Here is a 16,025-nt window from a genome sequence, read left to right as displayed (position 1 = left end):
TGATTGACAGTGTGCAGTCAACAACAGTGTGCACCTAGCAGCACATGCCCCGCGGTATAGATACATAAACAAATACTTTGTTGATATTCAGAATCCCACTATGTCTGCACTGTGGTGAAGGAGGTTATGGCAGTATATTGCAGTCAAAACTCTTAGTCATAAGTCAGTGTGATGCTATATTTTGACATCTCATTTGCTGGACAACGGAGGTAAAGGCGGACAACACTCTTTAGTTAAATCACTGTGTTGGCATGTACATTTATGACCTAACACCTTTCCCTTTAACAAAGAAGTAAAAGGTTGCTCTTTAGCCACCCAGCTACTAATATTTAGCAGGCCCATATCTAATAATGAGATTAGTGTCAGAAAACTGTAGCATACAAGAAAAACCCATTCATGCAGAACCGTTTTAAGCTGCATGACACTCCTCTCATCGGACCAGTTCAAAAGGTGAATCCACATAATAAACCATGGAGGAGATTTTGAGTGTATTTCGGTGGTTTTACAGTGAGGCTAAAACTTTGCTTCATTTTTTTACATTATACCACTGGCAATACCTTGAGTACAGTTCCTTGTGTATACCATATGGAGTCCAGACTTGGCAGGAAACCATTACATCACTATATAAACTAAAGTTTGCAGTGGTGTTCTGATTTTTTTTTTCCATATACCAATATACACTCCTTATTATTATTATAAATAATAAGGAACTTTAATCCTTCAGTACAAGTAAACATTTCTTTTGGCACAAACATGGATTCTTTTGTAATTGTAATTCTTTATTTACTCAGACTTACGTATATGAGTCAAAAGTGCTCAATATATGAGCACTGTATATATCTATATAAACACTATAGATTCTTGTCAGGGCTTTTGGAAAATAAAACAATACCCTGAAACCAGTATAAAATGATATGGATTTTTATTCTGATTTATGTCAATTTTTAACAGTTAAGGCAAAAGCAGCAGCAGTTCTTACGTTGGAGATTGTTGAAAAATAAACTTTTGCACAACACATCAGTGCGAAGCTTGCTGGTGGAGTTTGCAGCTAAAATGAGAGCAAAGGGGAAACTAGTTAGTAATGTAAATACTATATTCATTAGCGTGGAGGGGCATCAGTAATAATTCTGTGGAAAAAACACCTGCTGTGAGTTTGCCCCCTTATTTGTTTGTGCTATCGAGCACAAGAAGGAATAGGCACACGCACATTCCCAAAAATGATTTGGTGTAATACACTGTAAACCTCTTTAATTGGGTGATGCTACAAAGAAGAGATATTGCACATCAGTGAGAGAAAGCCAACAATCTGCATGTGTTTCTGTATTTGTAATATTCTACACACAAACATCCAAAGGAGGGACAAAGAATGTGTTTTTTTCATGCACACATCCAAACCCATTAGCTGGACTGAAGGGTTCTGGGATACTTGCCACCTACTAGGGTATAGTAATGTGTGTGTGTGGCTTTGTCAGACAGTTTGTGTCTGTTTATGTGTTGGTGTATATGTGTACGTAAGAATGTGTGCGTGTTTCTAGGATAATATCTAATTTCCTGCTCTGTGCACAAGGAAGGGTTTCTCTGTAAGGAGTCAGCAGGTGTTTAAAGTCAAAACTGATTCCTAGAAGTGAAATAACAGTAATGGATACAGCTGACAAACCAAAAGTTAAGGATGATTGATTGATAGAGGAGTAGATGGGAAAACTGTTGAATGGAAGGATGAACATGTGCAAAAAAATTGACTAGGAAATAGTGTGTGCAGTGCTTGTGTGAGACTTTTAGAGAAATGGCTTAACTCCCTTCTGACTCAATCTAGTTTCACTGGCAAATCCCAACTGCAGGCTGACAGCAATTTCTCTAAAACATTTTTTGAGTGTGAAAAGTGCAAAAACTTTTTGGATGTCTTGAGATGATCTCATTAGTGTTTATTTCCTCACTTTGTTTGACCTTGAGTTTTTATTTTATCCTGGAATGTTTAAAGTCAAAGTTTAAAGACAAGGTTCACAGCTGAACATTTGTGTAATAGAATGAATCATCAAAAAAAAAAAAATTTTGATAACGTGATCTGCCCACAGTATGTTATGTAAGTGTCAGAATGATGAAGCTGCATGAGAATATGGAGATTATGGAGCAAAGGATAAAGTGACCTCAGAGTAAAGGAACTGGGCTGGGAGTTGTGGTGAGTGGTTTTGATAGCAGGAAAGGGATGAGAATTTAGCATATAAAAGCCAAAGAACTGAGGAACTCTTGGCAAAAGGAAGCTCTCTGGGAAAGACCAGTCATCTCAGATAGGAGGACTTAGTTTTAAAGTGGAAATATATCCCATGCTGACCCAGAGACTGTGGAAAGATAGCTACATACGCACATATATACAGAAAGACAGAGCATCTTCACATTGCTACTTATTCCAGTTATGTGTCAGCACTAACTGTATGCGAAAAATCAACATTGCTACCATAGGGTATGCGCTAATATCATGATGTATGTGCAATATATACCATATAAACACTTTATTAGGTATACTGCTCCAATGTAATCAGACCTACAGAAAACATGTAATAAATTCTGTCTATACTGAGCAGCCTTTCCACATAGTGTCATGCAAATGGTCATTCAGTTTGAGCAGTCGACTTGCAATCTTTGAAACATCCAGCAATCTAACAGTATATGTGGTATAAAAAAGTATAATAGGCCCATGTTAAGTACTAAGTTTAATATATGTGCAAGAATGCCTTTGGATCCAAAGGTTTGAGCTTTAGACTGCTCTTAATCCTTAGTTTCCATCATGATGTCAAGAGAGTGGGTATCATTTACGCGATCATCTTAGCCACACAGCTCTAGCTGTGATCAGTGCAGTATCTCCCACGCAGTGTTCAAACCTGTTTGCGAGGGCCATCCAATCAGAAGAGACTTGGCTTCAAGGCGAGGCTGGCCTTGAAGGGAGACAGAGGATGAACTGAGGGTGCAGATAGATAAGGATTATTTTGAACTGTGGATCCTCCACAGCTTTTCTAGTGGAATACAAAAATAAAAAATATGAAACTGGTACTGAGCGTAATAGGTCTTCCATAACAATTCAGTTGTTCTGCAATGCATTCATTTAACTAAATTGGTTAACTAACGATTGTATTACAATAACAAATGGTAGATGGTTATTGATTTTTCTTTGATTAGATGATTCATTGTATTAAGAACAATAACTAAGTCATTACTGGATTTGTCCACTGGTTCATGAGTCTGTCAGTCCATACCTTTTTTTTTTTTTACCATACAGCAAACTCTGCAAGTTTCTTAGCACAACAAGTTGCAGCTAATGTGTTTTAGATGTGGAAATCACAGGGGAAAATCATTTTTTGAAGCAAGGAGGGATTAAAAAAAGAGAGCACAGTGACAACAGAGCCGGGATTTCACAGCACACTGAAAGCAGCAGATCTCTGTATTTATGTAGGGGAGCAAGGAGCCACACTCAGTACAATTTTTTTTCCTGTTTATTTACATGAAGAACAAAGAGAGGGTTACAGATTTATGGAGATCACAGTGCAGAAGTGCCGCAGTTGAAAATAATCCATCCAATCCTCCTGGAGAATGAGAGCAGGTGAGACTCTGATGCCCTGTGGACTGCATTACCATTTTCCTCCCTGATAGAGGACTTTTAAATCTGAAATAAAACATTTGCAATTGCTTTTGTAGGTGCTTTTGTTCCAGCAACAATCTATCCATGTGTATGCAATAAGCTGATTAATAAATATCTTATTTGCATGTCTATTAGACAGAGTGATTAACAGGATAAATTAAATTAAACAACAGATTAATCTAATGAACTTTTTTGTGCAAAGCTTGTGTAAAAGTTGTAAAGCAATTAAAGTGGTTCACTCAGGTCCCTTAAACAACTTTAATTCTGTGTTTGGTGTTGTGGGTTCAGGCAAGCAAACAAGTGTGCGACTGATTAAGTGCCATATTGTATACTGGGTACAGTATGCCGAGGTATACTGACGCAGATCTGGCAGCTCATGCAGCTCATGCAGCCCTCTGACCTATTTGTATTTGTATTTATTTATTTATTGTCATTGTCAGAGAACAATGAAATTGCATTTGGGGCTTCCATACAACCCGTAAATAAAATAATGAAGAAAATAATAAATACCCCTTAAAACCCAAGTGTAAATATTTAACCCAGTGTGACTCCAGTGCAATAAGACAATCCTTAGCAACAACATGAGAACATGACAAGTAAGTTCAGTGCTATTAAGAAGTTGGATATGGTTATTGTCTGTGAGAGGGGGGCAGAGAGTTCAGGAGCCTCACAGCCTGTGGATACAGGCTGTTGGCCAGTCTGGATGTTCTGGCCTGTATAGACCTGTACCTTCTCCCTGAGGGCAGCAGGTGGAAAAGGTGGCGCGCAGGGTGATGTTGGTCCCGCAGAATACTGTGCACCCGTCTCAGACAGCAAGTGGGGAAGATATTACTAATCTCTGGCAGACTTATTCCAATAATTCTGCCAGCTTCTTTCACCACCCGCTGGAGTGCTTGCTGATCGGCCTTGGTGCAGCTGGGGAACCACACTAGAAATCCATACGTCAGAACGCTGCTGATGGCACAGTTGTAGAAGTTCAACGTCAGAGATCTGGGAATGTGTGCGCTCCGCAGTCTCCTCAGGTAGTAGAGGCGCTGTTGGGCTTTCCGTGCAACTGAGGTGATATGGTTGCCCCAGGACAGGTCCTCGGTCACAGTTACCCCCAAGAATTTAAAACTGCTCACCCTCTCCACCGCCTCACTGCCGATGAAGAGAGGCAGATGGTTGTTATGACCCTTCCTCCGGAAATCTACAATGATCTCCTTGGTCTTTTTGGTGTTTAAGACCAAGTTATTGTCGTGGCACCATGACTCTAGTTGTTGCACCTCTGTCCTGTATTTAATGTTATTTCAAGTATTACAGGGATGAGTGTCACCTTTCAAATGTATCTGCTCTGATCTATGTGTGTAGTCTGCATTTAACTGATTATTGCAAACAAATGAGCAAATTCATTACCACCAAACAGGAAATAACTATGCCAATGAAAGAGCTTCATACTATAGCTCAACACTATGGAACTGAGTGTTTTGTTAACAAGGTGTGTCTTCTGGAACCAACCAGTGTAGAACAACTTGAAACCCAACATCAATTATTCACCTTAATAGTGAATTTCATTATTTAATCTCTGACAGTAATGTGTTCAGACACCTGCTGAGTTCAATATTGACTCTCCTTTTATCGTGTTTCTATTCTGAGACTCTTGAAGAAAATATTTCAACTGCTATTAAAACCAACATGGTCTTTCATTCATAATTTGAATACATCAGCGTACGAATAAAAAAGACTTTTATAACCTTTCATGAACATAAAATTAAATAAAACTGAAACTAGAATTAGAAATATGAACTGTAAATTTGCAGATTCTGGTGAAATTGCGGTGTTACTGCCATAAGCTGCGACTTGCTTTCAGGAGTCAGCTAAAAGCACAGACGGAAGTTTTACATAATAATAGTCCTGTAAGCGACCTGATGGTGGTGCTGCGATGAAAGTGGGTTGGATTGGATTGGAAAGTGCATGTATGACAGCATTAAAGAGTTAACTGTTAAGAATGGGACCGTCTTTGTTAGCCTTTATTGAATTCGAGTAGCAGAAATTTGCATCAAGCAATACTTGTTATTGTACTTTGGCAAACCTTAAATTTGGCATGGATGTAAAGACTAGCCAGACTACTGATAAAACTTTAAGCTCAAGAGTTATAGGCATTTCACTTGATTTGGCATGATATCTCAAATCAAAGAAATGTGCAAGATGTGCAGAGAAGACTGGATTCAATATAAAGACCGCCACTGCTGTTTCATAGTTGGTTACAAACTAACATGAGCTCATAAAGTTTGACATTTTGAGCAATCATGGTTTTAGCGTGTTGGAATAGTGGCAACTGAAACTCACTGGACACTTCATTGGATACACCTTGCTAGTGCTAAGTTTGAGCCCTTCTCTCTTTGGAAGTACCTTAATTTTTCATATCTAAAAAATTCCTCTCAGGTTTTGGTCTAAATTGGTATGATGGTATCACACAGGTGCTGCAAATTTGTGGGCATCAAATCTATGATGTGAATTTCATGTTCCACCACATCCCAAAGGAGCTCTGCTCAAACTGGATCATTTTTGTGCCAAGAAAATATTCTCCACTCCATTACACCATAACTACCACTAAGTGTTGGTAGAAGGCAGGATGGATCCTTGTTTTTCTTGTTGTTTACACCAGATTTTGAAACTCATCAGACCAGCGAGTCTGTGTTAATCTTAGCCTCTGCTTCCTGTTCTTAGGTGACAGCAGGTGTACCAGGTGTGGTCGTCTGCTGATATAGCCTGTCATCTTCAAGGTGCAACATGTTTGCATCAAGAGATGATATTCGGCATACCATGGTTGCAATGCATAGTTATTGGAGTTACAGTTTCTTTCCTTTTGCGGCTCTAAGGACCATGGTCATTCTCATCAGACATATGGCATTTTTATTTTAAGAACTTCCACTTATTGAATTGAATAGTTTCTCTTTTTTGGGTCATTCTCTGTAAACCCTAGTGATGATTTAGAGGGGAAATTTCAGTAGATTAGCAGTTTCTGAGACACTCAGACCAGGCTGTCTGGCACCAAAAACTATCCCACTGTCAAAGTCACTTAAATCACATTTTTTCCTTATTCTGATGCTTGTTTTGAACTTTAGCAGGTTGACTTGACCATGTCTACAGGCCCAAATGCATTGAGTTGCTGCCACATGACTGGCTGATTAGATATCTGTGTTTAATGAGCAGTTGAACAGGGGTACATAATAAAGTGGCAAGTCAATGTAAATAACAGGGGGCTGGGGACTGTTTATCAGCCAGTGTTTGTTACTTAATTTAATGTTAGGGGCAAAGTTCCAAAAAATCAGCAGTTTTGTTTGTAGCACTGCTACGGTTGAAAATAAGTTTTCCACACTGGCAAGGATTTGTTAGCTGATTACAGAATAACAGAACAAAGGAACCAAATTCAAACATGTCAAGTGTATGAAAACAGTTAAACCAGCTCTGACCTAAAAGGCAGCAAATGAATCTTAAATGTACTATTTAGAATGAAAAATGTCGATTAGAAGAAGAGTAATACGAAATGTGTCGCCAATGATGTAATACATGCAATGCTGCATTACTTGCATAAAGCGCTAAATTGTTTTTACCTCTGCAGGTGGTCCAGCAGATTTAAAACTTAAAGCCAGTGAGGCGGTACATTTTGGAATAAATCTATTTCATGCTTCTCAATTTACTTTCTTTCTAGAAAGATGCTAAAATTGGTGAAAGGTTTTCCTCACAACAACAACACTATGAGACTGCACAATTCTATTGTATCAGATGAGGTCCTAGTGGTAATCAGCCACCATGTACTAATTGATCTGTCTAGGTCATTAATCAACTGCTGAAATTATGAATCACATAAATTCAACAAAGGTGTAAACTAAATTAAATGTTGTGGTGCTGAGTAGGGGAAAGGCTCTTTTGAAATGAACTGCAATTCAGAACTGCAAAGTGACTACACAGTTAAAAAATGTGATTAGTTATATTTATAGAAACAGGTAAGTGGAGGTTATCCATTATACACAGCAAACTATGTTAACTGAAGACAAAAAGTAACTACATTTGGATTTATGAACCCTTCTCTTTCTCCTGTTTCTTCTTCTGCTCTTCTGTTTTATTTCACTTCCTTATGCCCATCCTATTCCTTTCTTTTTCACCAACATCATTTCTCCGCTATCCTCATGTTGCTTTTTCTCACAATATCATCAATTCCAAAACCAATCATCTGATGCTGTGTCTCTCTTGCTATCTGTCTCCCATGTATAAAATCCAACTGATTCCCATCGACACTTTGTCCTCTGATCACAACATTTTTATTTCCTCCTTTATTTCCTTCTGTTTATGTTTAACTGTCCCTCCTCTCTATCTCGTATTATTTAATTCCACTGCCTTTGCCATTTTTTCATCCATTTATTTTAATCCCTTAAATCTTCTCCTCCTGTCACACCTATTCACCTCGTTCCTTTTTAAATGCACTCCTCCACTTTTCAAAATCACATTTTTCCCGTTTTTTTTTTCTGTTACTTCAACTTTTCCGCTACAACTATTTTTTTTACCTTCCACTCCATTTGCCAATTCAACTCCCATTACACCTGTCCTCCTTTTACCAACTTTTCACAGAATCCTTTACATTTCCAAATGGCGATGCGAACTGTGGAGGCTCCACAATCCCAGCTGCTCTACACCCTGCTGATGATGAATGGCTGGTGGGACATCAGCATTCTGCTCTGCCAGGAATGGAATATTAGTGACTTCCTTTTCCTCATCAAGAACAACACCCGCTTTCACCTGGGCACTCTTGTCAACCTGACAACTATTGCCTTAACCTCTTCAGTATCTTCATCTGCACTATCAACCTCGGCGGTGGCATCAGGTATTGCAACCTTACCCTATTTTTCCTCTGCTGCCTCTTCTTCTTCATCATCCACTTCTTCTAAATCAGACCAGCAGCAAACTCTCCTGCGACAGCTGGGGGCCCTTAGAGAACACTCATCTACAACAGGATTGGTGACATTTGGGTGCGACATTCGCGAGGTGCGACGTTTGTGGATGCTGGTCACGCGGATGACGCTTCCAGAGTTTCACTGGGTCTTGGGGGACAGCCAGAATGTGGCTGAGCTGAGAACAGAAGGGTTACCCCTGGGGTTACTGGCCCATGGGGTCATGGGATCCCCTTCTCTGGATCACTACGTCCATGACTCATTAGAACTCGGGGCGCGTGCCGTGGGCAGTGCTGCCCAGGATAATCCTGCCTTGGCACTCATACCAGGGACTACCAATTGTATGGATAAACAACAGAGCAATGGGAGCTCGGGGGAATACTTGGCAAGGTAGGGAATATACAGATACAAAGTTTCATGCAATGTCCTCAAACTCTAATAAGGCATTCTCTAAGCACGACTCACTTCCATAGGGTGCAGTTATTATTCTGCTACTGTATCGGGGGGAAGAACAGTCAGTTTTGTTTTGTTTTTTTATATTTGCTTAGGCCGATCACAAACATTTTTGGTTGTGCAACATTTATAAAATGATGGTGGGGGTGAGTCTTCTAAAAAGTGGGTGAGAGCACGTTTCGTTGGAACATTTGCACATGGGGAAGCAAGCATTCATCATAATGACACAGCTCTGTGGAGAAATGTCTGGCTGTGTAAGATCAGGTCTTTGTAGGTCTTATAGTCATTTGAAAGAACCTAGCAGGCCAGCCGTACTGCATCCAAATCTGGATCAGAACTTGCCACTTTCAGTGTGTAGGCTGTGAGGACACATGTTGTGTTCTGTAATAAAGGAAATTTTGAAAATGGTTAGAGGATAGTGGGAAACAGATTGCCACCATAGCATAGTGGATCAGTGTAAGGCTTACTATATACATGCAGTTTGCAAACCAGACAAACCTAAAAAACGTTGTGATAATTATGCCCCACAAAATGATACGTCAGCAGCTTAACTTGATGGATTTCTGTATAGATGTTTTTTATGTTTCTTCCCTTGCAATAACAGAAAAAAATGATGTGTGTCAGTTCAATGTTCATGTAAAATCACCCAGGTACCACTTTACTATCTTACCAACATACAGAGGTATTCTGCCCATAGCACTAGTAAACCAAAAACATTGTCTCTTGCCTTTTTCAAACATGCAAAAAATGAATTCATTGGCAAAAATTAAAAGTTACCCAGTACCAGCCAAACATATTAAATGTGACACAGAAGACAAAATATGCACATACACTGATCTGCTTCTGTTTGGGTTACCACTGCAGCACCACATTCAGTGAATATAACACGCTTGAGAGGTTGATAGAACTTTTGTGATAATCCAGTTAAGTAAACTTAGTCATTCAGGATTGCTGAGTTCTTATGGAGTCCATGATTGACAGCTAGTGCTCCACTAATTTGTCAGAACAGCAACTATGCTTGCAAAATGCATGGTATCATCTGGAACAGTAATGATTATGCTCTCTCAGTATGACTGAGTGACTGATATAGCTTGCAGCCGCTGGCTCAGGGCAGTTTGCCAAATTACTGGAGCAGTGGCGATGCCAAAGATCAACTTACTGTATTCATATAGACTCTTGTGAGTATGATGGTTGTTATATTTTCCTTTATAGATATAGATAGGGCCCAAGCAAGGTAATCTCTTAAAAACTCTCACTGTGCTAAAGAATCACAAGTGTCATCTTTGCGTGGGATTGGATATTGGTCTATATGTATTATGGGATTCAGTGACAAATAAGTTCTTTGCCTGTTGTCTTTTTTCCAAAAGATACTGTTAGCATTGCCCAGTCACATAAGTTCTTTACAGCTAATATTCCTTGGTGTACCGAATACTGAAACACTGCTTAGATTTTAAGCCATATACAACATGACTTGCCTGTGAAACCTCGGTCTTGCGCTCTCTTCAAGCTCAGTCAATCCCCTCCCTCAACACTGAATCTCTATACAGTATTTCTGACACAACTTTAATTCTGTTTGGCGCATGGCCTTTATCTCATGCCAAAGAGACATATATGTGCCCATATTTCATCTTTAACTTCAGCTTTTGCAGTATTGTGATTCTCGCTCCTGTGTAAGTTATCAATCCCACATTTGTATATTTCAGGTTGAGTTTAGGAACATTTTCCTGGATGTGAGCACTGACCCACTGGCTAGTTTCATCTTTCATGGCACTCTGTAAACATTAGGTGTCAGCCATATAACTTCTGTCACTGACAAATCATCCTCATTTGAGTCTCTCATGTTACCTCTGTACCTTCTTGTCCTTGGTTCTTGTTTTCTTTGTCTGTCTTTAATTTACATATTTTCTCTATGTACCCTCTTTTATTGCCCATCCTGCAACTTTTATCCTTAAACCAGAAATCTGCAGGATGGTGCAACATTTTAACACTTCTTAATCAAGTCTGAGTTTTGTGTACTACGTTATGTGTGCTGTGTTTTCCATAAACATGGAAATTTCCAAATTGCAAGTCAATGTTAGTCTATATTCTGTCAAAAGCCATTTCAGATTGGCCTCATTGCTCAGTCCACACACAAGCCTGTTCCTTAGTGCGTACTCCCCGACATGGCAATGCTCTCCTAATCTATGAAGCTCTGCCATATACTCCAATATGAATTCAATATTTGACTCATTCCTTTTGTAAAACCTGAACCATTCAGCTATCGCCAGAGGTGTTAGATTTAAAAGCCTCTTTAGTACGTCTGAGATCTCATCAAAAGTTTTGTAAGCCAGTTTGCTAGCAGGGCAAGTTGGAAGTTTTAGTGCCCAACTTTTTAAACAAAAGATGATCATCTATCCATATGGCCCATACTCCCAGACATTTTTAGTTAGTTTTGTTTCCTTTTCACAGTGTAATATCACTACTAGTCCTAGTCTAGTCTTTGTTCAACACTTTCAACACTCACATCCCCTTCTCCAGCTAGCTTTCCCATCATGATGCTATTTTGCTCATCTGTTGCAAGGTAGGGGTGTGTTTTTCTTATCTTTGTCTCATATATTTACAGCAGTCATCAATGGATTAAACTACAAGATACAGTTTACATGCCTTAAATCTTAATCATGCAGGTACAACTCTGCTGACTCACTCATTCTGTTAAATAGGTGTGGTAGGTATGGTACTATTTGCACTTTTTTCAAATATGTAAACAATGTGTCCTTCCTCTTACTAGATAGCAATAGAGTTACGTATAAAGGAGTGGTTATGCATATTTTAGACCATATTGTGCAAAATAGGTTATATTATATATTCAGCAGAATATTTTGCATTCTTTGTATTACAGTAAATATGTTAGTGTTTCAGGGCTCTTCTTTCTGTTATTAATTAATGCACCAATTTGGTGGAGCTTAGGCTTCATTAAATTAAATATACATTTTAAACAGTAAGACTTACACAGTACCAAATCTGGGTTCTCTCCACCCAACAATTAATCAATAATATCCAAATGTACAGTGTATACATTACTCTACTTCTTTCATATCTTTCAAATGTTTACTCGAGCAGTAACAAATAATTCATACACACCTACACCGTCTTGCATTTGCACAGCATGTAGTTTATGGGGATGCACACTGTAGTACAGTCAATAACTGCAGCACTGTGGTAAAATACTAATGTGTAATGAATTGCATTTAACAGCACTGTAATCTGCAGCTGCTCCACTCTAGAGATGTAAGTGACAGTGGATGTGTGATCACCCACCGCTGCATTACAAGTACTGTTTGACCTTTCCTGCTAAGATTCTCCTCAAAACACTCGAATCAGCAGAATGAATATCCAGTGAAGGTAATTATTAAACATGGTGAGCTCAGAGGTCCTGAAGGTCCTTCCATTGCTTTACTTTATTTAAAAAAGTGTGTTGATTCATTTGTCAGTGTTTTACATATTGCAGAAACACTTGCCAAATAGGACCTTTTGCCCAGTGAGAGTCCTCGTGCAGTCTTTGACCCCATGAAAACAGGGAGAAACTACTTGATGAGGTTTAGTTTCCTTTGTATGTGATAGTGGTTCTAATTCAAGCTGTTTCACACATGAGTGATTTGGAAAAGTCAGTCGCACACCTGCCTCGGGAAAATCTGAAAGTATTGGAAAGACTTATATGGAGAGGCTAGAGAAAAAAGAGAAAAAAAGCAAAGATGAATGTTTGTAAGCAACCTGCAAAGATGAAAAAAAAAAAGTTTTTCTCCCCAAATCGTTCGTTTCAGTATTTCTAAAGCTCTGAGACTGTTTGGGCTGTCTGATCACATTCATGCTAAAGGGATTAAAAGATACGGAGAGTGGACTTATATTGAGTCAGGGTCATCATCATCTGTTACCATTACATTTTTTTTCCACACTATGAAACATATTACTGTGTGGAGTCTAACAATTGCATTAGTTTCGCTTTTCTTTTCTTTTTGAAATCATTTGTAATCTTATTGTGGAGGCAGAGTGCTTTAGTGGCCAGATAAACTGACCCATCTAATCTTTTTTTTTTCTTTTTTTAAAAACAACACTGGCTGTGGTAGCTGGAAATAATAGATGAGAAACCTAGAAGGCACAAAGAGGTTAGAGCAGCCAATCAGCAATCTTAAGGGTGTTGGTCCCCTGAATCCCTGTGCAGATGTGTGTAAATGTCATTACATCTTTGTGTATGGTAAACAGACTAGTACTTGCATACCATTTTATAATCTAATTGACCAATCAGAGTTAACTCTGTATGCAGCCCACTGAATTGATTTAAACATAATTTTTTCTTGAAAGTTAAATGAATATATCTGAAACATGCACTATGTTATATTATGTACATTTTTGTTATGTTATGTTTTTAGCCCATTTAAACAACAGAGGCTAACCGAAGGTAGTGCCTGCTGGAGTAGCTGAGGCTTGAACCATTGACCTTCCTGTTAGTAGATGACCAACTCTTCCTACTGCCCCTTGTATGACCACTTACAGAAATCTGCATATGAAAAAAACATACTAAACTAGTATTGAGAACACAGATCTATATTAGACTATATGTAGTAGCTGTATTTTCACAAGCTGAAGAACATCAGATACTGAACTAATCGAAATATATTTATTTTCGATAAGAGTTTTCAGGGTAGAATTTATATACACACAGAGGCAAACTCACTCCAAACCTTAAAAACAAAACCTGTCCAGTTTTGGGTTTTTTGTGTGTCTATCAAAATACATATAGCAAAGCCATGCTCAAAACAAACTATAAATAAACATGAATAGGATTCCTCTCACCAGGGGAAAGCAAATGTTCTCTTTAGATAAGGGGCTTGGTTTCCTGTTGTTGTTAGACTGATCATTCAGTGAAGTCCAACTAGGGCTGTGCGATATGACCAAAATATTCCGATATAAGAATTCTATCGTCCGATAACGATATAAATCACAAAAATGTAACATTTTCTGTAAATTCTGTGAATCTCGGCAGCTCGACTTGCGGGAAGTGTTTCCAGCTGCGCATCATGTAGCTGGAGTCGAGTGTTTTAACTGATGCATGAAAATATATATTTTTAGACATAAGTTGTAACGTCCGCCGTTTTCTTTGTGAGTATTTATTACACGGCGTGCTGCGGGGAAAAGCCTGTTCTAACGTTTGAGTCTAAGGTTTATTTTTTAGCACCTGACGGCTCTTTTTTACTTCTCATCCATAAATAATCTGCTCTTTCATGTGATTCAGTTTATTTTGAAATGTCTCAACAGGATCTTGAGCTTTATTGTGAAAGATTTCTGTGGAACATAAACAAGCGGACATGCCACGGTGTTACCGTCGTTGTTGCTAACCAAAACGCATAAAAACAGGCGCTTGCCCATCCGTAGTGTGGTTATATTAAATATAAGAGAAAGAGAGAACTTTAAGAAATTAATATAGCCACTACAGTGACCATCAGAACAATGAAAAAAATTATTTTGTGACACCACGAAACAAACGATAGCGTAAAATGAAATGATAGACATTTTTATATCGTCATCCGATATATATCGTTATATCGAACAGCCCTAAGTCCAACCATAAAAATACACAAAAATTCTACAAATCAATTCAGCATGACCTCAGCCACACCTCTAAGGGGGCCGTTAATACAGACAGTGGCAGACTTCTCTCCCTGGACCCTGCAGCCAGTCAGAAAATGCAAATGAGAGAAAATCTCAGACACATTTAACAGAAGTATCTGACATTTTTCGGAACAAAACCACAGCAGAACATGTATGTAATGTTAGCTTAACTGAAATAGAGAGGTCATATCACTACCTAGCTTAGTGGTAAAGAAGCCTCTACAACAGATAGATTTTAATTGCACAGAAAGTTTATGTCAGATAACAGCACATGATCATGGACACAAAATAGAGCAGATCATATGTTTTACAAGTTTATGAGTGTACTTTAGCCTGCTTGTGGTCTTCATATTTTTCAGCACTCTTAGATCTCTGCAGTGTTTGTACCTCTGATCATGCTAGGAGGGTGCAGGGGACATCTTTAAGCTTTAAGGCTGGGCTATAGGCTGGCCACCTCAGCAGATGTCAGAGAGAGTCTTGTATTTTTTGTGTTCTTTGCAGCTTACTTAGTTGCCGCTTCTTTTTTATACCCTAAGAAAATATCAGATGGGCTCAAATAAAAACCTTCAATAACGTGTTCAGCATATATGATGAAAACTTTAAAAGAGAGAAAAAAGCAATAATAATAAAAATAACGAGTGTCATTCCGGTAATAAATTGGTGGTCAAAGCAAAATGAATCTGCATACACAGAATGACAAAAGGACTCATTAACAAGCTCTTTGTGCTTCTAATGAGACACCTGAGTCCACCTGCCTTTCCAGAGTTTTGACACTTCTGGAGGCGTTAGTGGCCGCAACTGTAATCAGGCTGTTTCCCACATGAAGTCTGCTCCTTCTGCTTAGTTTTGATTTGGTTAGATGCTAAGAAAATTACTCCACATGAATAGTTATATCCAAAGCTTAAATGTTTATTGATTGCATAAAGATGTTCTTTCTCACCATCACACTCGAGTTGAGTTGTTTTTCCTGAATGTCTTATATTTAGGAGAAATCCATCAGTTTTTCCTGCAGTCTTGATCAGCCGTTGCTAGTTACAATTGACCAGTCTTGTGACATTGGTCTCACTGTTACTGAAATAAGGGTCTCAGGTTACTGCTGAGTTTGTACAGATGCTGTGTAAATGCTAGCAGAAGGTTAGCACAGGGCAGCTGTGGCACAGGTGGTTGTGTGGGTCGTCTATCAGTCAGAAGGTCAGTGCGTCGATCCCTGACTCCTCCGGTCTGCATGCCAAAGTATCCTTGGCGTCCTTATGCTTAGTTGGCCTCGATGCATCCACTGGAGTATGAGTAAATGTTGGAAAAATGCATTTTCATATTTCCTCTCTTACTTTCTTGACCTGGGTTTCAACTATATCTATATCTAT

General features: G+C 38.8%; 1 protein-coding gene across 1 annotated transcript in view; it reads left to right on the top strand.

Moving 5' to 3' along the window:
- grin3a (glutamate receptor, ionotropic, N-methyl-D-aspartate 3A) overlaps nt 1-16,025 on the top strand; it is a 54,113-nt gene that overhangs the window by 1,954 nt on the left and 36,134 nt on the right. The window contains exon 2 of the mRNA XM_005948267.3: nt 8,243-8,952. Coding sequence (XP_005948329.1) covers nt 8,243-8,952 — 710 coding nt within the window. The remainder of the gene's footprint in view (nt 1-8,242; nt 8,953-16,025) is intronic.

The sequence above is a fragment of the Haplochromis burtoni genome, unplaced genomic scaffold (assembly GCF_018398535.1).
Source record: "Haplochromis burtoni strain Fernald_Lab_line unplaced genomic scaffold, NCSU_Asbu1 Contig_583, whole genome shotgun sequence".
Classification (NCBI taxonomy): domain Eukaryota; kingdom Metazoa; phylum Chordata; class Actinopteri; order Cichliformes; family Cichlidae; genus Haplochromis; species Haplochromis burtoni.
The sequence above is the reverse complement of the archived record's forward strand: the minus strand, read 5'-3'. Positions and strand labels throughout refer to the sequence as shown.